Below are 27769 nucleotides of genomic sequence, written 5' to 3' on the forward strand. Positions count from 1 at the left end.
TACTGGTTGAGGCACAAGTACCTTGGGAAGATATTGACTTTATTACCTGCTATCATAATCCAGCAATCTCAATATAATGTTCAGAATGAACACAATTATGCTAGACCACTTTTTACTAGGTCTGACGAAAGGTATCATCAGTGCTTTGCTGCTAGGAAGTACCAAAAGCACAATAAGTAAAACAACTTCCATTCTACCAGGTCACTACTCAAAGAGGTACCTCACCTCGATAAGGTGGGAGTAAGATCCAGGGGTTCTCCTTGAATATTTAAGAAAAAGGACCGATGACATCTAGAATTTAGGGTGTATACATCAGTGTTAACTAATTTTTAATATCATACTCTCCATAAAGAATATTTTAATTACAGGGTTAGTTTTTATATATTACCACTCCCCTAACATTTTTGGATACCCTATGTACAAAAAAGTAGGTAGTAAACGTAAAATTTTTAGAGCATATTTTTGAGAAATATAGTTCTTATGTCTATAAATAATTAATTTATAAATTTGATAGATTGTAATTTTTGTATCATTTCCTCAAAATGTAGAAAAAGCAAAATACATATACCATGGACAGTGTTGTGCTAAAGCAGCACAAAAACAAATTGTATCAGGATCCCTTTTAAGACAATAAATTATGAACTTACTTTACAATTGACTTTAATTCTACCCCTACCCTTGTTAATTTGTTGATAACAGTTAAATTAACATTGTTAGTATCAAGCATTTAATTCTCAAAATAGGACTTAATATATTATACTTAAATCTCTAAAATATTGTCTTACATAATTGACCCATTAAATCATTTTTTGATAGCGTATTGGGCTGTAAAATCTCTTTCACATTCTCTAAAAATCAATGAAAAAGTGCATTATTAACAATTTATTTTTTTGAAGGGCCTTAATGCATTAACTTAACAGCTTAAAAGCAAATTTGATGAATTTAATGTCAAAAAACTAACGAATTCAATTAAAAAATGTAAAAAATAAACTTAAATTACATACATTATCACTCTTAGCCTCTTAAAAATTAAATTAATACACTTGCACTATTTCATAATTTTTTAGAGTTTGTGATCGAGATTCACAGCCTTTACGCTGTTAAAAATTGATTTAATGGGTCAATAATTTTAAATTTCGCGCCATTCTAAAATTTTCAATAGCCTGCCCTTCATTTCTATGACGGATCGGTATTACAGTAGACTATTTTACCGACTGTGACAAATGTGAATTATTTTAGTTCGGTTAGACCGCAACCGTATGCTGCAATCGAGTTTAGGGTAAAGATGGTGCCTACTTGTCACTATAGGATTGAATCCTCTCATACTTTTAATTACTCTATGTATTCATTTCTCTATGATTGAGATGAAAAACAAACTCAAATGTTATGACAATGACAAATGATGTTCTATCAGTCAATGTCAACAACTGTCTGTCAGCTCCCTGTCACTTTTGCCAAGCAAAGATGGCCGATATACGATTCCGATTTTCACCATACAAGTTTCATCCATGTGAGCAAAACAACTTGTAAAAATTTTCATAAAAAGATGTAGCAGTAGAGATGTGCGGATAGTATCTACTCGATACTTTAATATTTGATACATGCGAAGATTCGAAGTAATCGAATCCTTCGACCCCAACTACTCGTTACTCGAATACTTTTTTAAATCCCAAATTTCCATGTTGCCGGTGGCAGCTTATGCGTACTAAATATATTTTATAAGTAAAATATGGCAATATTGTTAATAAAATGAAATAAACCGCCGCCGATCGGCCCAACAATAATTAATCAATAATACCAATTCATATTTACCCGGCGTTGTCGCCAGTCGTGCCCGATTACTTGATTACTTTTTATTAGCATAAGTATTATTTTGTAATATCTTACTAAAACTTGATAATCCTCTATTATAGTCAAAAAATATAACAAACGCCAAAGCAAGCCCCAAATTTAATATAATTCCTTCCATCTAAACTAAAAAAGGCGAAAGTTCTTCCAATTTTTAAAAATAAGGGTGATGAGCAGGATGTAGAAAACTATCGACCAATATCTCTCCTTTCTTCAATATCAAAAATCTTTGAGCGAGTCATTTATATCCGTATTATGAACTTTTTAAAAAGGCAAACTATTCTTTCAGATAGCCAGTCTGGTTTTCGGCCCAATCATTCAACCCAGTTGGCAGTTTTCAAGCTTATATCCTTGGTGATTGAAAATGTTGATAAAAAGAAAAAGTTGCCGAACTCTTTTTCGATTTATCGAAAGCATTCGACACAATCAACCATGGTCTACTGCTGTCAATCCTTGAAAATTGTGGACTGAGGGGAAACTGTGCCAGACTTATAGCCTCTTATTTAGATCAGAGGGAACAAACAGTTTGCCTTGGCTCTGGTAATGGTACATATGTTTACTCAGCGTCATCCTTGGTGGTACAGGGAGTGCCTCAGGGTTCAATTCTAGGCCCAGTACTATTCATATTATATGTAAATGGTCTCAGTGAGTGTTTTTCAGGGTGTTTTATCAACCAATATGCTGATGACACTTCCATAATCTGGTGAGAACATCTGATTGAAGAACTATCGGTCAGAGCTTCTCAGGTGGTAGAGAGGATGCAGGAGTGGTGCGACAATCATGCTCTGAAGCTAAATGCTGATAAAACCGGGCTACTGACAATTGTTTAAAACTTTACCTCAAAATTCCCTACTAGTAAAGTTTAAAAAAAAGTCTCTTCGAGAGGTAACTTCCTTAAAATTCCTTGGTATACAAATTGACTCCTGTCTCACATGGGTCCCACACATAGACACTCTTGGCAAAAAACTAAATAGTTTCTGTGCGTTAATAAGGCGTCTACGAGAAGAGATTTCCCTAAATTGTCTGAAGCAACTTTACTATGCATCGGTCCAATCTCTAATCACTTATAGTGTGATGTTTTGGGGATCTTCAACTGACGCCGTGTCAGTCTTTATAGCACAAAAACGCATCATAAGATGCATGCTCAGACTCACCACAAACGTCTTGTAGGACTTATTTTACTAAGCTTTGTCTACTCACTGTTCCAGCTCTGTACATTCTTATGTTAGCTATTTTTGCAAAGAAACACCTGCATCTTTTTCAAACTAATGAAGATCATTAGGCTGAGGGTATGTCTATTGTGACAAGGGGGAGAGCTGAACTGAGTGTCCCAACTCATCACTCTGCCTTTTTTCAAAGATCTCCTGCCTTTGCTGCTATTAAAACATATAATAGATTACCTCTCGCCCTAAGGCAAGAGAAAAATATCATGAAGTTTAGGAAAGACACTGCAAGGTATCTGTTGGGCAAGTGTATCTATAGTTTCGATTTACAATTTTAAATATGTATTATGATTAATATTAAGGGTTTGTTTACTAATTTATTTATCTTCATAATGTATCATACTTGAGATATAAGTGGCACCCATTATTATGTCCAACATTATCTTTTTGTTCTTACTATTTTTACTAGCAGTATGTACTGTGTAGATGTTATCAAATTTTAATTTTGTTTGTTTTGTCACGTTGCTATTGTCTATTTTAATTAGATCTTGAAAGCAATAAAGAAGTTATTATTATTATTATTATATAAAATCTTAATATTCGCCTGTATATTCACTAATAACTAACAAGTATACAAGTAATGACTACTTTGTAACGAATATAAAGCATCTGATTAGATATAAAGTATCAGCATCTACTCGATACTTATACAAGTAATCGTTGCACATCACTACCAGACAGCTTTCAGCGACGTTGACAATAAGGATTTGGTGATTGCATTTATTTATTTTTCTTAAACTTTATGCTTATAGCAAAATCAATTTCAATAAACCAAACAAATCCCCAATACACTTCTAAAATTGTCCCATCACAAACGTGAATTTTATATTGTGAACAAGAATAGACTTTAGTGCGATAGACCTATAATGCATATTATACTAAAATTTAACCTAACTATTTCTCCACGTTACATAAAAAAGAAAGTGGCTTGAATCTGCCGCTCTAAACAAATATACCATTTTTATAAATAAATAAAATATTAATGAATCTTTTACTAAAAATGGCTTATAATATAGTTAGCATAATAAGTTAAAAGCATTATAGTAAAAGGTCAATTTAAAAATAAACATCAAGTTTATTCCTAGATATATTTAAAATAATATATAATTTAAAATAATGTGGGACAGTTCATAAATCTTTTAATAAGGCGCGTAATTGAATGTAGCCATAAATGAATAGACAGATGATAGTCATTAAAGGCTTTTTGGATTGGAATTACTAATACCTCAAATAGTTACAATTTATAGAATAATCCTTTAAGAATTACCTATAAGCGAAAAAAAAAAGATTCTATGCATGACATTCGGCTGTTGGACTGCAAAATTTGATATTATGATATTTACGATTTTCAATGAACAAACTTACTAATTTATCTCCATCGAAAAGTACACAAGAATTTTTTTGTGACCCAAAAATCTTGTATGCTTCTTGTTAAGTAAGTTTGATCTGGAATCAAATAAACCTCGAATTTTAGATTTTAATACTGCCGACGTTTCCATGAGTTGGTTCTACTTCTTTTTAGACTAAAGCAAAAAGAGCATTGAATATTATAAGAATTTTTTAATGTTCATTACGCTCTTTATGACTATAAAGTATAATGTTTATGAACCTGAAGACGGCCTAACAAGAGGAGGCCGAAATGTTGGCAGTAATAAAATGTAAAACCTGAGTTTTATTTGACCCAGATCCATCTCACTTAGCAAGAAGCTTAGAAGTAAACAAGAAAATAGAAGATCACTTTTCTGCAATCGCTTGGATGCAATAATCCAATTATCTAATCGTTATTAATACATTTATAAATGTAGAGGCTTTGCGGTCTTTAATAATCTTTTTTACTGATGTTTACAAAAGTGTAGGTAACAATTTTTTATTAACTTATTTAACTATCAACGATATACATTTTTTTTTACATACGATAAGTAACGAATAAAATTACATAACCCCGTACTGCTACCTCTGCTGCTGCTGAGCTCGATTAGGTAAATAAATCGAGGTATGTTTTTAAAATAAGTAGCCTTTGGAGTTTCAAAAGAGTTGACCTTCAGCAACAAAATTATTTTTATATGAAAGCCTGTACCTTGAACAATACCTTTTAAAACATAATTTTTACTAATATTGAGATACGTGTCATATTGTACAATTAGCTTTTGAAATAAAAAAAAGGCTGCTGCCTCACTGAAAAACTATTGCTGCACGATCGTTTTAACATCATCGGCATCGTCGTGGCGTAGACCTCCCAGGTTCTTCCTTAATTTCATGAATAAATGGAAATCGGGCCTCCAATGGTGACAAGAGGACGGTGACAAGCATCTATCATATGATAGAGGTCTCACAATAAGATGCCGTATTTAATGTTTCACTTTGAGGCAAGAACTCTACAAGCAACACTACCAACTTTGCACCAAGTCATTATTAATTAGTAAAGGTTGTCCACTTCATTCCCCGTCATGCACATTCATACGATTATGTTCAAAAGCTGTTACCCATTTTCCTACCATCTTATCACTTATTCCCCATAAACATTAAAAATATAACGACGAATAATGAATTGCAGGCATTCAGTGTTAAAAAAACGTATCACGCCGCGTATTTTAAATTATATTAACAGTCGGTGGCATTTTCCATCGGAGAAGCCATTTAAAACACTCGCAAAACACCCTTTACGCGGTTGAATGATTCGATACTGGCAAGTGTAGCTTGATAGTAAACAGAGGTACAAAGCTGTAGCGGTGAAAAATCCAAAATATTACTTACTTTAAAAATATGCCTCGTATTATAGAAAGATTGTTAAAAATGATCAATAAGCATCTCACAGCTTATAAGGCTTTTGTATTATAAAATTTGTTTTGGTATTGCTATCACACCAAGTCGTTCCTATCGTTTACTATCTTATCTATCTTTGATTACCACATAAGTAATAAATAATAAGTAAGTCTCTGGTAAGTTAGTCTGAGTTAGAGACCTTGTGCAGGTTCGCAAAAGGCGAGTGGTTGTTACCTGTAATATCAACAGCAAATATTTATTTTTGCTGATAACACTATCAGCTTACAGAAATACTATCAATTGGTTCTTTACAAACAAACTTAGTATCAACCATGCTTTATACCGCAGTCATACGACCGAGGATCTCGTACGGATCCATGGTAAAAGCTGACCAGACTGCAAGGACTGGTCTGCTTGAGAATTACTGGAGTTATGAGAACAACACCTGCGGCACCACTAAATATTTTTCTGGGGCTACCGGATCTCCCAGACTGGATTGAGAGGGAGGCCCTGGCGTTGTATAAGAGAATAAAGAATAGCGGAGGGTGGCGCAATGTTCACTTAGGCCAAGGCCATATGACGATTGCTCTCAAGATGTGTAAGAACATACCAATTCTGACATCCAGATGCACTACAGAAAGTGGTAAACTAAGATTAAAGAAGGGGTTTCAAGTCGAAATCCTGACAAGGGAAGAATGGTTGGCGAACCAAATTAAAGAGCCAAGTAATTTCCAGGCCTGGTACACAGATGGATCATGGATGAAAAGCACCATCCTTCCCGCTAGGGAAACACATCACAGTTTTCAAAGCGGATCTGTTATACTCGAAGTAGCAAACAAACGAGAGGCATTGGAAGGTAACGGGGGGATTTGCATCTACTCCGATAGTCAAGCTGCACTCAAGGCGATTTAAAGACCCAGGGCCAGCTCAGCGCTAGTCCAGGAATACAGAGACGCATTGGAAAGGCTTGCAGCACTCAGGGAAGTGAGACTGAGGTGAGTCCCAGAAGACCAAGTTGTCTAGGATAATGAACGGGCCGACGAACTAGCAAGATAGGGTCCGTTAACCCCTTCGTAGGCCCCGAACCTTGTCTCGGTCTTAGCAAAAAACAAGGCACTCAATAATTGGAGAAGGACAGAAGGATGTAGACAGGCCAAGGAAATGATACCAGATCACGACGGCTCTAAAGCAAGGCTACTGCTAACAAAGACCCGACAAAGTATCAAAGACTTGGTGAGAATCCTGACCGGGCACAACAGTCTAAACAGGCATCTACACCTTCTTCTGTTATAAGAGAAAGCCCACTTTGTCCACACATACCACTTACTAGGTATCTGTGATAGGTGGAGTCGCCTGAGAAGGAACATTTTCGGAGCAACGACACTCCAACGGGAAGATCTTAAAGATCTGGACTGGTACAACGTGCAAGCCTTTATTAAAAGGACGGGCCGACTCAGTGAAGACCGCGCATTGGGAGTGGAGGCGTAGGGGTGGGTGATTCTGTGGTTGGCAAAAAGGGACTATCCAGGCCTACTGGCCGAGCTCTAGCTCCCCCACCCTTACTACAAGTACTACTAGTATCAATCACGCAAAGACGCAAAACCTAAATTTCTCACTTCGCCATGTTAAACCCGATCTTCCTATGGTTGATTCTGTGAAATTTTTTGTGGTTCATCTTGATCTTGGCTAAACCTGGGAGGATCACATTACCTGACTGACTTTCTTAAATAACCTATTTAATACAACGTCTTTCTAACACTGTCAGTAAAAAGGCATTCATGATGATATGAGTTATGGAATTTTAAACTGGCACCATTCTGCACAGACTTCATGAATCTTTGGAGTGCAGAGGAGATGTGTGCGTGTAATTTCAGGGGTAGGCTATCGGACTGCTGTCGACATTGCTTTTTAGATCTTGGCATACTTACATTTTCATGTATTTTTATTTGACAGTGTCTGATTAAGACATTGACAGAACATTAAGATTTTTACAATACTTTAACATAAGTAATAATGATCCTAGTCATTTTAATTCCAACTTTTTGTCACGCTATCACAGACTCGCTAGAGCAGGGGCATTGATGACCATGCTGTACAGTGTACAGTTTTACAATGTTCTACCAATCGATATCAGACAACTATCAGAAAGGCTTTTTGTAAAGAGAATTAAAAATTATCTAATTGGGAAGCCATTTTATTATAATTAATTTTAATTGGAAAATATATCGAATCGGGTTAAGGTTACACAGGTTGTATTACACAAGGTTCCTTAGTGTGGATGATGAATTTTTTCTCCAAAATCGGAGTTAATAGAGCTGATTACACAAATTGGTTGTTTGAGGTTGTTATTGGTTGTTGACGAGTAATTAGGAGGTGCATCCTATTGTCAGAGAAAGATTTAATTTGGGGTCCTTCCGGAAGCTTATGTGTGAATTAAGAAAAGATAAAAACAAAATTCTTTGGTTGAATAGAAGTCCATATTTTGTACATATACGTTCACCAAATAAAACAAAAATTACCCGTTATCGGGAAAAAAAAACAACAAATCAACAAAGAACAAAAATTCTTTAGTTATTTTCGAATGTCTTCTTCTACTTTTGATGACCTTCTAAATGGAGTAAAAGGAGAATTGACAAGAGAAGACACCTATATGACAAAATGTATCAGTGCCGAGGAAAAATTGATGATATGTCTAAAGGAAAGAATTATTGATATACTTTTTGAATTTAAGAAGGTTTATTTTAAACTTCCAAAAATGTTTGAATATAGTATCTAGATCAAAAATTATTTCTGCGTGTAGTAGACATAGTCAAGGATTTATCACAAGACTGATTTTTGTCCATATTTGATTGTTCATGAGGCACTCGCTTCAGTTTATTCACGAATCTCGTCACAGTTTTATTCTCCTTATAGGAGGAATCAGTCATTTTTTCCAAAAATGTGAGGTTTGGCAGATGTACCACTTGTTTTTTGATCTTTTTGCTTTTGCCATGCTTTCATCCACGTGTCTCGAGTGTATGTCCACTTTTTTAAATCCATCTTACCTGCGAAAAAAACAAAATGTTTTTTTCCAGGTACCTTGCATGGGCATGTTCGTATAACGATCTTCATTACTCCTATCAAATTGGCGTTTTAATAATCAGTAAAATTATACGTCAGTAACTCGAAGTATATGGAATAATCTGTGTATTGAATTTATGACATGCCACGCTCATTCACCAGGCAATAGCAAATGGATTCTGTAGGAAAGCTAATTTACCGCATTGCCTCGGTGCGGTAGATGGCAAACATATAAGAGTGAAAAAACTCGACAATGGCTCTGTACTTCAATTAAATTCATTATTTCTCTATTGTTTTATTAGCAGTCGTGGATTCAGAATATCGTTTTATTTATATACATGTAGGATCATATGGGAAAGATTCTGATTCGTCAATACGGAAAGTCTAAAAAGAATCTAAATTGTGCAAAAATATAAAGTGCAAATATATAATTGTTGACACAGGGTGCTTTGAACATACCAGCAGCTACACTTTTAGATGAACAGGCACAAATAAATGTACCTTTTGTGTTTATTGGCAATAAAGGTTTCAGATTGCTCATTTATTGAGGCCTCTTGGCGGCATACATTTAGACAAGAAAAAGCTTATATTTATTTACCAATTGACCCGAGCGAGAAGATATGTCGAATATGCGTTTGACAACCTAGCTAATAAATGGCGGATATTTCATAGTCGTTTAGATGTTAAAAAAGAGACGGCAATTAGGATAGGGAAAGCTTGTACTGTGGTACATAAATGTGTTAGACAGTGAGTGAAAGATGAGTTTTATCGTGAAAATACTGATTTCAAATTCAAAAAATAGACGAGCAAGGCTCTCTACCAATTCGATCAGAATAACTTTTGCCGAATATTTTATAACAGAAGCTAGTTTCTTAGCAAAATGAAGCCGTCATTTAGTTGATTTAGGTACAGGATTTTTCCGTATAAATTACACCGCTTTAACATGTTTATTTTAACAGACACAAAAAATATTCTATTAAAATTGCAGAGTTTTGCTTTAAGATTTACATTATATGGAAAAACCCCGTGAAAATAATAAAACAAATAAAATACATACCAAAAACCTGTCTTTTTTTCTGTTCTGTTAATAGAGAACAAATCATTCTCTATGCTGACGACTAAAAGATTTTGTCTTTATACAGGGTGTCCTGAAAAATGTAGAAAATCTCTCGAATTCAGATAGAAAATAAAAAGTCAAATAGAACTTTTCTATAAAAAAAATTCCTCTAGGCCCTCCCTGCGAATATACGGCCCCTTAAAAACGCCCCTGGAAATCGATTTTTTTTTTAAATAACAAAGTACTTTTGTAATTTTATAAAAATTTTACGTGAATAACACTACTAAGGACCTATTAAAACGGAGTTCTTAAAACATACACACACATTTATCTTGTTTATTTTACCAGGGGCGGACTGGGTTGTACATCATAATGCTTACATTTTTAGCACCCTGCATGATAAAGACTCTAAAATAATAAATATGAAGAACCTTGAACTAAAGAAAAGGCACTCCGTTGGCTGTTTTATATTAATTAAAAAGAACCATGATATGTTCTTTTTTTCAACGATGCGACAGTTATACAAATAACAGAAAAGTTCCATTTTTAGTTGTTTAATATGAAAAATTACATATTTTTAAAAATACAGTGTGGTTCTTAAAAAGGCACCTTAACGAAATTGTTCATAAAACTGTAAATCTATGTTTTGAAAAATTGAGAACTTAATTTGGAGTTCCTTCAGAACAATCTTCTGGATTTAGTGCATCCCGATCCGCTGAAACATGTATTTTATGCATTATGGAGCCCCACCCCGTTTCAGTGTTGCTTTAAGGAACCACCTAACTAACGTTTTTCCAAACCCTTGCATAAGTAGAGGAGGATACATACTCGGAAGGAAGTTTTACAAAGACTCAGTATTCATTGTGATGCGATAAGGAACAGTTCCAGGGTTATTGAGGCGAGTACAGCAGTCCACAACTCATCGTACCCGCGAGTATCAGACATCACGTAACCCTGAAGTTGAACCTACTTATGAAGTTTTTGGTGTTTCAAATTATTAGTTTCTTAACTTATTTTTTTTCAGGTTGTTTTCTCTTTTCATTTCAGGAAAAACATAGGTTTACATATTCTTAAACAATTTCGTTAAGGTGCCTTTCTAAGAATGAACAAGAGGGCCTTTCCTTTAGTTTAAAGTTCAGCCTATCCAAATTTATTATTTTAGAGTCTTTATCATACAGCCTGCTAAAAATTATAATGTACCATCTAGTCCGCCCCTGGTGAAATAAACAAGGTAAATGTTTTTTAAAGAGTGGCGTTAATCACGTAAAATTTTTAATAAATTATACCAAGTACTCCAAAAGTTATTCATAAAAAAATGATTTTGCAGCGGCGTCTTTAAGGGGTCGTATCTTCGTAGAGGGCACCTATAGGAATTTTTTTTATAGGAAACTTCCATATTATCTTTTACCTGAATCCGAGAGATTCTCCACTTTTTCGGCGACAGCCTGTATATGTAAAGTGTTTTATTTTATAATGCGGACCTTACTTTAACTAAACTAATCAACAACTCATATTTATTTTCTGCTTAGAAGACATAGAACGGCATAGAAACAACTACCGGTCGGCAAAATAATCGAATCGCGTCTGGACGTGAAATGGTCAATATACAATTAATATATGTACGGTTCCTAGTGGCAAGAACCGAATGCAAGATCGAACGAACCGGTCGTCACTGCGAGATTCGATAGTTTTACCGAATCGATCAAATGCTCGAAACTGTGTCGTGTGAACGAGTTGTAATATATTACTTGTCAATAATTAATATTCTTGTGTAGCAACACCTTTACGGCAAAAACAGATATGTGTGAAGCTAGCGTCCGATCGATATCCAGCGACCAAAGTCGAGAACGCAGCATATGTCGGTTACCAGTCCTATATATTTTTATAGTCCGCGCTCCCTGTTATGTAATTAAAATAATGCCCGTATCTGCTGAAATTCCCAAGAGATTTTAATAATTTTTTGTCCAGATATTAACAATGAATACCTAAATCGAACTACGGTGGTCTCAAACCTCTCTATAAACTAAGGTTTCGTTATGAAAATTAATTAAAAAATCTATTGTTAAAGAAATGAAAAAGACCTAACTCCCAAAATTTCCAAAGGATTTGGATAAAACTTTTTTCTATAATAGATAATAAATATCTAAACCGATTTCAGATGGTTGCAAATCTCTACAAACGAAGGTTTTTTCGTGAAAAAATTATTGAATTGTTAGATGTTAAAAAATATAAATGGCTATAACTTCCAAACCTCCCAAAGGATTCGAATTAAACTTTTTTATATAATCAAATAAATAAACAATAAATATCACGTAACAGGGAGCGCGAACTATAAGTTGGTTGCTTGCAACCGGCATATGCTGCGTTTTCGATTTTGGTTGCACACACATCAAAAACAGCTGTTATTTGGGTGAGTTTGTTTGGGTTATTTTGCCTGAAATTTGGCCTGTAATTATTTCTCAAGGCAAATTAAAAAAAAAAAAAAAACACAAATTTCCAATTTTTGATTAAATTCGCAAACCCGTCTTGTCAAGTCTCAGTTATTGTCTATATTTAGCATTTTTATTATATAGAAGAGTTGCACCTGTTCCCTTCAATCAATATTTTGATTTCCAGATGTCTTCTAAATGTATTTTTTGTGACATTGTGTCCAAAAAATCGCCAGCGGATATTAAATTGGAAAATGAAGAGATTATAATATTCACAGATATAAAACCAGTAGCCAAGCACCATTATTTGGCAATTCCCAAGGAGCATATTGAAAATGTCAATAGTTTAAACACCACAGAACATGTAGGCCTATGTAAGTTTAGCATCATAGTTTTATTAGTAAGTAGGAGTTGGCAATTTAATAGAATTGTTTTAGTTCGATTTTGATAGTTACAGAATAATTGATGATAATAATCATAAAGCTAGGTTTTCAAGCATGCTCATATAATTCTGTAGAAAAAAGTTATAACTTTGACTGCCATGGGTAATAACCCCAATATTAATAAAATAAAATACACAATCAGCAATCTGAATCCTCTTATAGTAGGGTTAACTGAAACACATATAACTAATGCAATATACAGTGGTTTCATTTTAAAAATTATTGAAAAGTTTCTTGTGTGTTTTGGTTAAAACTATTGTCTAGTAAAAACTAAATTTTGTTAGTTAATGTTTGTTTTAATTTTTGATATTGGTGTTAGAATATGTGATGTAGTTTAACGAATGTGTCATTACTTGAAATCATCAAAACCAATTACTACAATTAACTGTACTTATAAAAAACGGAACTAGTAACAAAGCATTTATACATTTTAATCCTATTATACAGACATTCATCATTCATACTGTATTGGATTCTCTAGTATAAATTTCGTATAATAGTAAAGCAAATTTTAAGATTATATCAGTGGAAGATTATATATTCCAATAACAAATTGTATCTAAAATCTTACCTGTTTAGTGTAGCCGATTTAGCTAATACTTTTGCATAGAATTGTTTCTTAGCATTTTGTGATAAAAGTTTAGAACTATTTTTCTACTTCCTTACTTAAAAATTGCCATGCAGTGCCTGCAATGTAAAATATATGAAGCTAATTCAAAACTTCCTACAAACTGTGACAGCTGTAAAAGGGCAATCCATAAGAATGTCTGCTTCATCTGAAATTAGGGTATTGGAACTCAAAGGCCAGCATATTCTAAAATAATAAAATTTCTTTGTGAGGGCTGCCAATTCGGTTTGTTACAAATACCCTCAATTTTAAAAGCTATTGATCAACTAAATAAAAAAAATGAGGCAATTAAAGGAACAATTAACACCACCTCTACCTCTTCTGGATTCAATGATTTTTTTGTTGAACTTCAGGATTGCCAATGCTGTGTCAACAATATTATTGTTTACAACTTGCCTGAGGAAAATAAAGACTTGGACAGTGTTAATACTCTCTTGAACTCTCTTAGTATCTCCAATGTAGAAGTGAAAAGCATAGTCTGAATGGGAAAATCTAACAAAAACGGCCACAGAGCTCTTAAAGTCACTTTCCAAAAGCAACAGCTTGTTATTCATTCCAGAACCAAACTAAAGGGTAGAAATATCTACATAAGTCTGGATTTGACCAAAATGCAGGCAGAAGTGGAGTCCGCAGTAAGAGCTGAATTCAGACAAAGATTGTCAAACGGAGAAAGAGACTTACAGATTCAATATTTTCAAGGGGTTCCTAAAATTATTAAAAAAAAACTAAGTAGGCCAAATTCTGCTAAAAGTTTTTTGGTATATTACCAGAACACTTAAGGTTTAAGAACTAAGTTGGATGGGCTACAAAATAACTCACCAGCCTGTCAATATGACATAATTGTATTTACAGAAACTTGGTTGCATAGTGGCATATATGAAGCAGAACTTGGCCTCACTGACTGACAGGACCATTCTTGCAGTACCAGTATCTTCAAGAGAGAGGGAGGGGTTTTAATTGCTTTAGGCAAATCTATACATAGTAAATGTCTTCACGTTCCTGATAATATTGCACACGTTTTTGGCTCAGTTAGATCTGTTAGTTTGAATATTATCATAGGAGCTGTATTTATCCCACCCAATTAGTCAGCACAATCTTACATGGCTCTTTTTGAGACATTGGACTCACTCGCTCTTCTGATATCCAGAATTCTACCCTGCATATTATGGGTGACTTCAATTTGCCTTACGGTATATAGGAAAAAGGCAGCTTTAGCTCCATAGTATCAACACATGGAGCACGACCTGAAGAAACATTGAGCACACAAGTTATGTCAAATACATGTGATTTCCATAACTTATTTCAACTTAACTTATACCTAACCTCACATAGAAGCTTTCTCAATATGGTGTTGTCACAAGACCCCTCAATAGATGTCAAACAAGTAGACTATTTTTTGGTTCCTCGAGTTGTTCACCCACCGCTATGTATTAAGTTAAATAGTCGCCTCGTGGAGGTCGAAGACGGTCTTGGGCTTAATGGATTCTAGAGGGATTTTAAGTATGCCAACTTTCAAGAAATTGTAGTGTTCTTGGATCAGTTCGACTGGATTTTTTATTTTTAAATAAGCCTCTTGAAGCAATGCTAAATATTTTTTTTGAAATTATCTTTATTGCAATTGATATATTTGTACCTCTAAAAAAATACTCAGCTAGAAAATTCCCAGTGTGGTTTTCAACTGAACTTTAAAATCGTATTATCGTGAAGAAAATAATGCACAAAAAATATAAACAAAAACGATCATCTGCAGATTATCGGGAGTTTTCTAGATTGAGATAGCTATGCAAGGATCTGATACAGGAATGTTACACACAGTATCCTTACTGAACTGAAGCAGCTATTGGCTCAAACATAAAGGAATTTTGGTCATTTGTTAATCATAAAAGGAAAAATAGCTCTTTTCCAAATACACTGAGATACTTGGATGGGACAAGTTGATCAGGAGGGGAGATTGCTATCATGTTTCCTGATTATTTTTCTACAGTATACTCAAACCATAGTGTTAACGTCCCCTCTCATGAATTATCTGCATCCGATACCCATATCCCTTAGTTCTAATATATATTAGAACCTAATATATACCTAATATACCTAATACATATTAGATATAGTATTTACAGAACGGGTTTAGAAAAGGCAGATCAACAGTTAGGGCTATATATCAAGCACTGCAGAAAATTATTAAATCAATGAATGATCGAAAAGCTACAATGGCAATTTTTCTTGACCTATCCAAGGCTTTTGACAGTGTTGACCATTCAATACTGCTTAAAAAAACTAGAAGCCTATGGAATCAGAGGAATTGCCCTCAAACTTCTAGAGTCCTATTTGTCAAACCGTAGGCAGTGTGTAGTTGACAGAATGAGTGATGGTAGACAGTTCAAGTCTGGTTACAAAGAAATAAAAAAAGGTGTGCCTCAGGGGTCTGTTTCTATCACCAACTATTGGTCTACACCAATGATGTCACCAATGTCTATGATGATATGGTTATGTTTGCTGATGACACAAGTCTTATATGCAGCAAAAATACAGATCAGGAGTGTGCAAATCAAGTGGCCCAAACTGTTGGATTGCTAGAAGACTGGTTTAGCATAAATAATCTTCTGCTGAATGTCAACAAAACGCAAATATTAAACTTTAAACAACGGCCTAGTGAAAGCTGTCTAGTGCAAATTGGAAGGAAAGAGATAAGAACACAGCAGTCAGCTAACTTCCTTGGGGTAATGATGGATGAAAGATTGGATTGGGGTGCCCATGTTGAGTTGGTGGCAGCAAATATGTCCAGATATTGCTTCGCTTTGAGACTAATAACACAGGAGGTGGGTACAGTGGCTTCCCTTTCAGCATATCATGCCTATATACAGTCCAGAGTCAGATATGGTATAATTCTTTGGGGGGATTCGGGGGACTCTGAAAGAGTTCTTATCTTGCAAAAAAGGTGCTTGAGAACTATATTCAATTAACCCTATCAGGAATCCTGTAAACCATATTTTATTAATCATAACATCCTAACATTTCATTGTATTTATATCTATGAATGTGTTTCGTTTATCCTTGACAATAAAATCTTTTTTGAGAATCTGAAAGGGCAACATCCGCATAATACTAGGTTCAAAAACAATTTCAAGACTTGTAAACCAAATTTTACATTTGTTAAGAAAAATGTGGTACATAGTATTTTAGATGTCTGGAATAAACTTCAGAGAAAAATCAGATAAAGAGATAAGAAAAGATCTAAAAATATATCTGCAAGAAAAGGCCTTTTATTCTCTTCATGAGTATATGGCTGAAAATTTAAATGAAACTCTCATTTAGTATTGTGTATTAGTGCATGAGTTAATTTGTGAATGAATGTTATATTTTCTTGTTATTTAATTTTTGTGTACTCGCGTTTTACCTTTTTATTTATATTTAAATTTAATATTTTGATAAATCATGACATGAATGGATGTATGAATGGATAAGTAACCGAATGCTTTAAATTTAATAAATATTTTAATTGTATACTTAATTAAGTTAGAATTTTTTTACTGACAAAATCCACACCTCACATAGGTAATAAAAAACGTGTATTGTTGTAACTACATGTTTAATGGATTTAATAAAGGATTTGTTGTTGTTGTTATTCTAATATCTTCACATTAGAATATCTAATATATTTACTAAACTTTCATCCTTGAATATGCGTACGGTGTGCGTACTTTATTCCTAAAAAAATTTAGCTTTAATCTCTCCAGACCCTTATACCACATATTCAATCTGTACCTTCAACTGGAATATTCCCAGACTATTGGAAAGAGAGTTTCCTAAAGCTTATTCATAAGTCGGGCGACAAAACCAGTGCCACCAACTATCATCCTGTCACTATACTCAGTGCAGTTCCCAAATTTTTGAAAGCTTAGTATGTGACATGACATCATCACCCCCCTACTTGAACCTCTACTAACTGATCAGCAGTTTGGATTTAGACCACGCAAATCTACGGAGCTGAACCTTCTTACTCAGGTGGACTTTTTGTTGGATGCCTTGAGAAGGGATATCAGGTAGATACAATAGACACAGGTTTCTCCAAGGCATTCGACAACGTACCTCACAATATTTTGTTGCATAAACTAAAAATGAGTGGTATTGATGAAACTTAATTATCCTGGTTTAAGAGCTATTTATCTGATCGTAGATTGATTGTTAAAATTGGCAATGGTTCTAAAACTTCAAATTCCATCTGGAGTGCCTCAAGGCCACTTCTTTTTAATATTTTTGTCAATGATATAGATGAATGCTTCACTAGCTGCCTATTTTGTTGTTTGCCGATGATCTGAAATTGAGTTGTATAATCTAGTCCTCTGATAATTATGAAGAAATGTGGATGAATTTTACATTAAATAATATAAAACATATATACAACTACAATTTTTTGGTGAAACCAAGAGGAAAGCATAAGGTTCATAGATAACATAATAGATGGCGTGGTTAACATAATGATTCGTACGTTGTGAAAAAGAAAAGCATTGGATTAGTACTATATAAAAGAAATTGTAAAGGACAAGAACAATGTATTAAGAGACTATGAAGAGTTAAGACACAGTGAGTTGAAAAAGTGAGAACAAGAATGATGTACTTGATCATTAACACAGTGATGCTGGTTATTTGGTGTAGCTTTATTTATTTCAAGTATTTCCAACAGATCAAGTTTATTGCTTTTCTGGGAGAAATGTAAAAGCTTTATGTCAGTAGCTGGATTAAAACTGTGTAATGTAATGTAAGTATAAAAATTTCAGTTTAAGATCGATTCTCGATCTTAAACTTTAAGCTTTACTTTAAACTTTAAGTTGAGTGAGTTATTGTTTTCACCAACCCAACCCAACCCAACCCAACCCAACTCAACACTCAACTTCTCTTTTCACCCCAGAACATTTAATTTGAGCAATGTTACTTTTACCGATAACGAAAACTGTATGTTGAATTCAGGTTTAAACTATAATTTTCACAGCAGCCCCCAAAGAAGGGATTTGGAACTGTTGGCGGTCGAGTGCGAGAACAACTTTACGTTTATCAATGATCTCCCATTAAAGGAGACACTCAGATCCCAGGCTGCTTCATATATTAACACATATCATAGGCGCAATAGTTTTTCTCCCTCGAGTTTTTCCTCTTAAGACGCTAAAATCTTTAAAGAATAAGATCACTACTAATAACTTATCTTCATCTTAATATACTTCATCTTATACCAAATTCCACTGTTTTAATGTATGAAAAATATTTTAACCTTTTTGAGGAACTTTTACTCTTAGAAAACGTAAATGTGATATTGCTAGGAGATTTTAATTTGCCTTATTTTAATAATTGTAATTATACAGATTGTGATAAAAATGTCCTGATGCAGCAATTTATTAATATGTATAATCTATGCCAAGTAAATAATATTCCTAATTTTATGAACAGATCTTTAGATCTTTCACTAACTAATATGGAAAAATGCACAGTATCAAGACCAAGTGACCCTTTATTACCTGAAGATGCTTACCACCCTGCTCTTAATTTACAATTTAATCTGAGGATTGCACAAAATAAAACAATTAATAAGAAGACTTATACATACAACTATGCAAAAGGTAACTTCTTTGCGACTGGTCTATGGTGTTTAAATGCTATGATGTTTATATGGGGTTTAATACATTTTATAAACTAATATACCAATTTCTGGACATTTCAATTCCAAAAACAAATATAAAATCCAACACTGCAGGGAAATTTCCAATATGGTTCTCTCTTGACTTAAAACATAAAATTAAAAAGAAAAATAAGCTTTACTGTCAGTTGAGTAAGCAAGTGAGCCCAGAATGCGTTGAATATCAGCACCTTAGAGCTGAAATAAAAAATCAAACAAAATATGAATATAATTTTTACAAAACTTCAATTGAAAAAAATTTAGCTGCTGATCCAAGCGCATTTTGGGCTTTCTTTAAATCTAAGGCTAGGAGTGCAGGTATACCTGTGGCCATGACCTTAAATAAATAATGTCAATTTCAATAAACCCCTTGATATTGCAAATGCTTTTGCCCAATATTTTGAGTCTATGTATAACACAGCTGGCTGTTCCAATCATCACATAAATAATAAAGAATGGGGCACTTTAGTTTTCAAAAAAATTTATGAGAGTGATGCAATAAATGCTATTAAGAAACTTAAACCTAAAAAATCTACTGGCTCAGATAAAATTTCTTCTTATATCTATAAAGGTTGTGCTGAACTTTTAACAAAACCCCTAGTGTATCTTTTCAACATGTCAATTGAACAGGAATCCTTTCCTGATATTTTAAAGTTATCAATGATCTCACCAATTCATAAAAAAGACAAGAAAAATGATATATCAAATTATAGGCCTATTCATCCCTTAAATTGTTTATCTAAAATTTTTGAAAATGTTCTCTACGATAATTTATATGAACATGTTAAACATAAAATTAACAAGTGTCAGCATGGTTTTGTTAATGATAAATCCACAGTGACAAATCTGTGTATCCTCTCAGAACAAATCTCTAAGGCAATTGAGTCTAAGGAGCGGTTAGATGTGCCATACACCGATTGTGAGAAGGCATTTGACAAGGTAGATCACTGTGTGCTTTTAAATAAATTGGTTGGCTTTGGTTTTTCTAAAAAAGCTTGTAATTTCATGAAATCTTATTTATCTGGGAGAAATAACGTGGTTAAGATTGGTAATTGTCTGTCAGATATATGTCAACCTCAGGTGTTCCCCAGGGTAGCAAGCTTGGTCCCTTGCTTTTTGTTCTTTTTATTAATGATCTGCCTGATTGTGTCTCCTCATCTGTAAGTCTGATGTATGCTGATGATTTTAAACTATTTAAAACTATTGATGTCAAGGAAGATGCTGTAAAATTAAAAAATGACCTATGTTCTGTGGTTGATTGGTTCAAGATTAATAAGATGTCCCTTAATGTTCAAAAATGTGCTGTGGTCACTTTCACTCATAAAGTTAACTATTTTCTTGAAGACTACTATATTGATAATACCAAAATTCTTAGAAAAAACTTTATTAGAGATTTGGGAGTAACTTTTCAGAAATTTAATTGTCACTATAGTGAAGTAGTTAATAAGGCTTGCCGTTCTTTGGGTTTTGTAACAAGAAACAGTAAAAATTTTAAAGTCAGCACTATCATTAGACTTTATAATGCCCTTGTTAGGCCACATGGAGTATGGAGTATGCCTCTACTATCTGGTCACCTGAAACATCATCACATTCAGACATGATTGAGAAGGTACAGAAAAGATTTTTAAGATTTCTGTATGTCAGAAAGAACAAAGAATACCCATATATGGTGTCATACAGGGCAATGTTAAAAACGTTTGACTTCCAGATGCTCTGTACCAGAAGGCAGAATCGGGCAGTCATTTTTATATATTTCATTGTAAATAATGTTAAATACTTGAGCTGTGATCTAATTGAATACATTTCTTTTAAGATACCAAAGACTAGATTAAGAATAACTAATAAAGAGCTTTTTTATATAAATAATTTTAATACTACATCTACAATCAATAATATGTTAAGGATTTGTAATAATGTCTTAAATGGTTTTGAAGATGTAGATATATTTAATATCAAGGTTGAGGAAATTAGGAGGTTGCTTGCGCATCAGGACATAGTTTAGGACTCAATGTTTTGCTTTTTTCTTCTTAACTTTTTTTTTTCTCTCTTAGGTTTAGTGTTATTGTTGTGAAATTATTTTAATATGTTTTCTGTTTCTTTTTGTTCCTGTTATAGGCTTTACATGTAATTACTATTATCCGATTTATAGTGTTTGTAAAGTTTTTTTTGAATAAATAAATCTTTTCTAGTACCTTTTGATGTTTCTAACCTCTTCCCTAGCATTCCTCCTGAGGACTGTTTACCTTTGGTTGCAGACTTACATAAAAAAATACTGATCTTGAGAAAGTCCATATTGATAACCTTTGTGTTCTGGTTGACTTAGTTTTACAATAATACTTTTTTTTTCAATTTAACTATAAATACTACAAACAAAACTCAGGTGTTACAATGGGTTCTAGCCTGTCCGATCTTCAAAATTTTATCACGTTCTAAAACTCTTTACACTTATGCATTAATTTTACTTTTGAAATTAAAACCAACGAATCTTTAGCATTTTTGATCTTAAACTAACACGTATAAACAATAAGATCAAATTTTCAATATTTCGTAAGCCTACATCCACTGACAGTACCATCCCTTATAGCCAGAAATTAGCAGCTTTCCATTCTTACTTTTCTCGATTCCCCTAGATAAGGATGATTTTGTACTGACTTGACTGAAAACATAGAGGTAAATATTATAAAACAAATAGATTCGAACAACCACTTTCCTTTAAAATTAATCAATAAAATTTATTTGAAACATTTAACTAAAAATCGGATAATCAAACAATCAGACGATCAAAAATATATTCCAATCCCCTTTTGGGGTACGATTTCATACCAAATGAAAAACATATTTAATTCACATAACATCAATACTAGCTTTAAAACTAAACATACATTAAGATCTTTTGTTATCAACCGTGACAAAATCCCGCCAGAACAAAAATCAGGAGTCTATCAAATGGGGTGCTCGAGTGAGAATTGCAATGCATTTTACATTGGACAGACCGGTAGAAGGTTTTCTACACGTATCAATAAAAATTCTAGAGAGATTGAGAGGAGCAAGAACCGAAATATTTGCCCTACAAGCATCAAATCTAACTTTGCAAGACATATTTATACTAACAATCACAGTTTTAATCCAGCTACTGACTTAAAGTTTTTACATTTCTGCCGGAAAAGCAATAAACTTGATCTGTTGGAAATATTCGAAATAAATAAAGCTACACAAAACAACCAGCATCACTGTGTTAATGATTAGGTACATCATTCTTGAACTCACTTTTTCAACTCACTGTGTCCTAACTCATCATAGTCTCTTAATACATCGTTCTTGCCCTTTACAATTTCTTTTATATAGTAGTAATCCATTGCTTTCCTTCTTCACAACGTACGAATCATTATGTTAACCGCGCCATCTAATATGTTCTCTATGAACCTTATGCTTTCCTCTTGGTTTCACCAAAAATTTGTAGTAAATCAGGTACCATGGTACTTTTCCCACAGATTTGTAAGTGTACATTATATTAATTTTTAAGTTTGTTTTTTTTTTCTGTGTCTGTCTTTTGTTCGGAACTATTTCCTTTTAGTATCCCCCAATGATGGACACCACTGTGTCCGAAACATGTAGGGAATTTGAAATAACTAAATGCTTAATAAAAAGTGGAGGGAGACTGCAGGATTTTTATTTTACCTTAATAATTTTAAACTTCAATTTTAACATCTTTGGACCATTGCGGGGTGATTTCTCCGAAAAAAGTTATTTCTAGAAATAGGCGGTTATCTGCCACTTTGTCATGATCTAAATTTTATGTGGGTTTTGGAGAACCCGAGTTCCCTTTATTTTCTGCGTTCGTTTCAGGCCCGTGGCCAACCGAATCGGCTTCTTCTCGATCTACTTTTTCTATTAGTTCATCGTCCATATGTGCCATCTTATTTAGCCAATTTTTTTTCCACCTAGACTTGGAGAAAATTATCAAAGGTATTTAGAATCTATTTTACTTGAACTTTAGAGAAGAACTTTCAGTCATGGAAAGATTTCGTATTTGATACATGAACAACATGAACCACACTTAATTATAGTCTCGCGGAAATTTTTGGATGCAAATTATCATAATCGCTGGATAAGTTGAGCAGGTTCACAACTCACTTCCTTTGGCATTCTCACTCGCTCGTCATGAAACCTTTAGATTATTTTGATCTGAAGATATCTTAAAGCTTTGTTATATAAAACCGCATTGAAAGTGAAAGGGATATACAAAATGCAATCATTAATTAATGTGACATAATAAAAAATAAGTAAGATATTTTAGAGTGTAATTTAATAGAGTGTGTAAATTCATTGATGAGGTGGGTAGACGGTTGTATTGAGCCCAAATGAGCCATTTCCTCTTAATTTGGTAAAATTCATTAAGTTTACATGTTTTACTTTAATTAGTGCTTATTTCTTGTTGTTGTAATTGTTAATAAAAAAAAATAAAACAAAATTATTTCCGAAATAAAAATATCTCATGTTTTTTGTCTAATTTAAGGATATTAAGTGCATTTAATTTTTTTTTAAATTTAAGAGACAATAAAGCTGTACTTTTGATTAATTGATCCAAAGAGAGTAAAGAATATAAAAAAGGCAGTCAAGTCAGTTTTCTAGTAAAAAATATTAGTTTAGGTATCGCTCGGGACGCCATTGAACTTAAAAAAATTAATGAAACTAGGACTAAAGCTACACCTTACTAGTATAAATTACACAGCCAAATTATAACAAAATTGGATAAAGGATATTTAAGAAATACCAATTTGTTTATTTAAGTTTAACACCTTCGATCTCGTAAACGAAGCCGTTGCACACACATGTCTTAAAATTAACCAAGGAATAGTCTGATAAGAAATAAAATAAATTCTTACACGGAGCGTTTAGAAAAGAATAATATATATAAAAAAAGGGTTCACGGAGGTATGGAAGGAGCTTTATCGTAATTGCAATATTTACATGTCTCTCAAGTATGTCAGAAATAAGTAAAAACGCGAAAATTAAGAAAAAAAATTCAAAATTATGGCTTAAAAGTCAATTTGATACAGCTGGAAAAATATAGCTTATAAATAAAAAAAATTCCTGAAACGGTGATTATAACGAAAACGCTATTTACTGATATTTTGTTTGAAGCTCTAATGGGTACTCTAAGGTTATTTTACATTTATTTAAGATTTCCATACACAGAATATTAGTCATAAGTCGTTATCAGGTTCCCATTATACACCAGATTCCACTAAAGAATATTACAGCTCATTTGGCGATAACTTGCAACAATCCTATAAATATTACACATTATTCAATTTACAAATACTTTATAACAAAAAAGTTAAAAACTGCTTAGGATATAAATATTTTGTTGAATATAATGTTTATTTAATATTTTCTGCACCAATTTTTTTCTGTTAATAATTTAACATACGAGTAAGAGTAAGTTCTATTTAAAGTGGAAAACTTTATTCGTAAATCTCTCTAAGCTCCTTATTTTCCAAAGTGATTCTAAATTTTTCGTATCATTTTCTTCGCATAAGATGGCAATCGGCGCCGCTAGGGTTTTTCCGTTTCGCTCAGTTTTCTAGGATTTTTTATTACCAAATTTAAATTACAGCCTGAAAATTAATGAATTAATAAGTTTACAATGATAACTTTTTTTTTTGTAAAACACCTAGAAAAGTAAATTTCCGTCTAATCTCTAAAACTAGCTACACGATACTACATACTCAAGTTAAATTAACAATTTAACGAATAGGTAAATAAGGTTACTGAAAAAAAAAGTAATTAGTTTATATTTAAGCATACATAAATGGATCTTATTCATTTTATAGCTAATTTTTTAATAGTTTTAGGAACTTTACTGCGCGATACTTGGCCTTCAAAGATCCATTAATCTCATTATCCCAATATTTGAGGTTAAGAACAAGATTTTCAAACCTTTTTCACTGGCTTCTTTGGATGTTATTTGGCTTCTTTTTCATAAAGAAAAATTCATATCATTCCATTTGATTTTCTTGATTTTTTTAGGATTTTCCGTCATGGAGTCAAACATAGCCCCCTGGCGAAGAAGGATTCAACTAAATTAACTATATTCCGGTCGATTAATATTGCCCAAAGAATGCTTTTTTCAACGATACCAAATAGGTTAAAATCAGTTAAATCGTTAAGAAGTTAGGACAGGTTATTGCAAAAACAATTGAACGCCCACCACTATTTTTATTTTTGAAATAATTTATTTTTTTTTACGAGAATGATGAATGACAAACTCCTTCTCTTTAAAAATGTGAATAAAAATGTTTAGTTCTTATGCGAAATTTAAAGAAAATTCGATTTTAAAATGTAAAGTGGCAGTTACGCCCTCTGGTCGTCATTTTTAAAACTTGAAAATATTTTCCAGTGATTCTTCATGAACGATTTACCCTATAGTTGTTTTTACCGCTAAGTCATAGGACGAACGGTTCCCGAGATATGGCCGAGGAACAGTCTTATTGAGTCAACCGGTATAAAATTGCCCGTGGCATGTTATGAACAAAAATCCGGTTTATTTTTTTTTCTAATGATTTTGACCGATTTTACTAAATATTTTCTTTAAAGTCGTCCTCTCCTGGAATCACTTGCTAGACACGAACCTTTGACCTTTGTTCGTGGTAGACATATTCCAGGTGTGACATAACGCATCATCAAATGCCTCAACAGATGATGGTAGTAGTCTTCTTGCTCTTTGAGGGGCAGCATCTCCTCTCAGGGCTAACATAAGGGCAATCGCCTTCTCTCAACCGCTTTTACAGTAAGTTGCTTTAAACGCTCATCAATATTCCATGATGTAGTACTATCAAGTAATCCCACCAATTAAGACGCATCAGCCCAACAGGTTCTGTATTGGCACGAACTTCGTTCTTGTTGTTCACTGCTTAAGGTCTATGGGGCAGCACATCAAAAGTATTGACGTCCAATTTTGCGGTTCTGTTTTTAACATACTGGATCCTGTCCTCCATCAGTGAAAGAATCCGATTATCCAATGAAGACTATTTTTTCTGCAATGGCTTCTTTTAGATCTTTTTTCAAAATGACGTTCCTTCCCAACATTTTTACTTCCGCCTGGCAGAATCCTCTCTTAGCTTTTCTCCGTGCTCACTATTTGGATTGCTGAGTGTGACAGAGTTTGCTTCCAGATTTGCATAACTCTCCATCAGTTTATCTTCAAGGTTGTCCTCTTCCAACTTCCCACCAATTTAGCTTACAACCTTGCAACATTTTTTTTCCGTTCTTGCACTAGGAAAAACAAAGTTGTCCGGTCATCGTATTATTATATATTTTCATTTTATGCATCATAACTCTATGGACTATGATTTACTTGATTGTTGGATGCTTTTGCTATATATATATATATATATATATATATATATATATAAACAATTTTTACTTCTTTTCTATTAATAAATTCTTTGTGAACTCCAATAAGTTTGCAATTGACTTTAGACTGTTTGTTGATTTTATTTTATGTCAATTTCTAATGATAAAACAATTTTTGTTACTTGATTTAAAAGGTTCCATTACACTAATTTGCAGCTTGAAGTTAAGAGTTTTAATTTTGATTATAGTAACGGTTTCGCACTGGTTTTTAGGTTTGTCTTATTTTTATAATTGGTTTAGGCTTATTATACTTATACTTTTGTGTTTTTTAAGGGTAATTGCCAAATAATTATTTTTTAATAATCAAAATACAACTTTTTTGAGTATATTATGGTGAACTGAAATAACAAATTAAATTTTGGGTGTTTTTGTTACTACACTGGTTTATAAAGTTTAAAACTTTATAAAAAACTAAAGGTTTTAAAAGTAAGGGTTTACAGAGGTCTTATATTCGTTCTAAAAACAGAATAATTTCAAATACGTGTTATAAATAAAACAATTTCATGTAGTGTTTACGATTACGAATCTAATTTTGTTAATTTATTAAGTGGATAGGTTAGTTTCTGAAGGCAAAAGAGTTATAGAGGAACAAGGAGGAGATTTAAATGATATGAGGCTTGGATTTCATTTGCCACCATTCAATACTGTGGGTCATCTGCATCTACACTGTATTTCTCCAGCTAGCAAGTTTGGATTGTTGCATAAAGGCATGTTTCTCCCAGGATCCTGGTGGTTTGCTACTGTAAGTGTTTAAAGGTATAAAAATAAACGTCATGCTTTTATTTATTTAATTATTTTAGGATGAACAAATACGGGAAAAAATAAGTAAAGCAGGTGTCGCAAATCAAAGCAGTAAGATAAATAATAAATTGTGAGTGGAAAAGAAATATATAAAGAAAAATGTGATTTTTAAAACTTATAGTTATATTTATTATATTTGGTGTTATATATTTGGAAGAGTATCTTTTTAATTTTGTTGTTGTACATTATGATTTATTGTAATAGCTATTCCTTGAATTTCCACTAATGATAATAAATATTTGAATGAAATCGTTCACTTAAAGTTTATTGTGTGTAGTTATTGCAAAACAAAAAACGAATAGCCTAGTTTCAAAGAAATAAGATGAGAAGGTGAATAAGATAGATGATTTGGTTGATCTGATGATTTCATTGATAAGATAATATTGAATAAGATTGATCACAAAAATTTTAAACAAAACCACGACTTCAC

General features: G+C 33.0%; 1 protein-coding gene across 1 annotated transcript; it reads left to right on the forward strand.

Annotated features, from left to right (window-relative positions):
* Nucleotides 1–12367: 12367 nt before the first annotated feature.
* LOC126739564 (adenosine 5'-monophosphoramidase HINT3-like) lies at nt 12368–27595 on the forward strand. The gene is made up of 3 exons (XM_050445321.1): nt 12368–12754; nt 27087–27280; nt 27339–27595. Exons 1-3 carry the CDS (start codon nt 12568–12570, stop codon nt 27411–27413), a joined length of 456 nt encoding a protein of 151 aa, XP_050301278.1. The 5' UTR covers nt 12368–12567; the 3' UTR covers nt 27414–27595.
* Nucleotides 27596–27769: the final 174 nt, after the last annotated feature.

Source organism: Anthonomus grandis, chromosome 1 (genome assembly GCF_022605725.1).
Source record: "Anthonomus grandis grandis chromosome 1, icAntGran1.3, whole genome shotgun sequence".
Classification (NCBI taxonomy): domain Eukaryota; kingdom Metazoa; phylum Arthropoda; class Insecta; order Coleoptera; family Curculionidae; genus Anthonomus; species Anthonomus grandis.

Excerpts from the sequence above, each read along its gene's own strand:
- LOC126739564 (XM_050445321.1), top strand. The coding sequence starts at position 12,568 with ATGTCTTCTAAATGTATTTTTTGTGACATTGTGTCCAAAAAATCGCCA. Across the intron at positions 12,755-27,086 it reads CACAGAACATGTAGGCCTAT|TGGATAGGTTAGTTTCTGAA; the intron begins GTAAGTTTAGCA and ends TAATTTATTAAG. Across the intron at positions 27,281-27,338 it reads GATCCTGGTGGTTTGCTACT|GATGAACAAATACGGGAAAA; the intron begins GTAAGTGTTTAA and ends TAATTATTTTAG.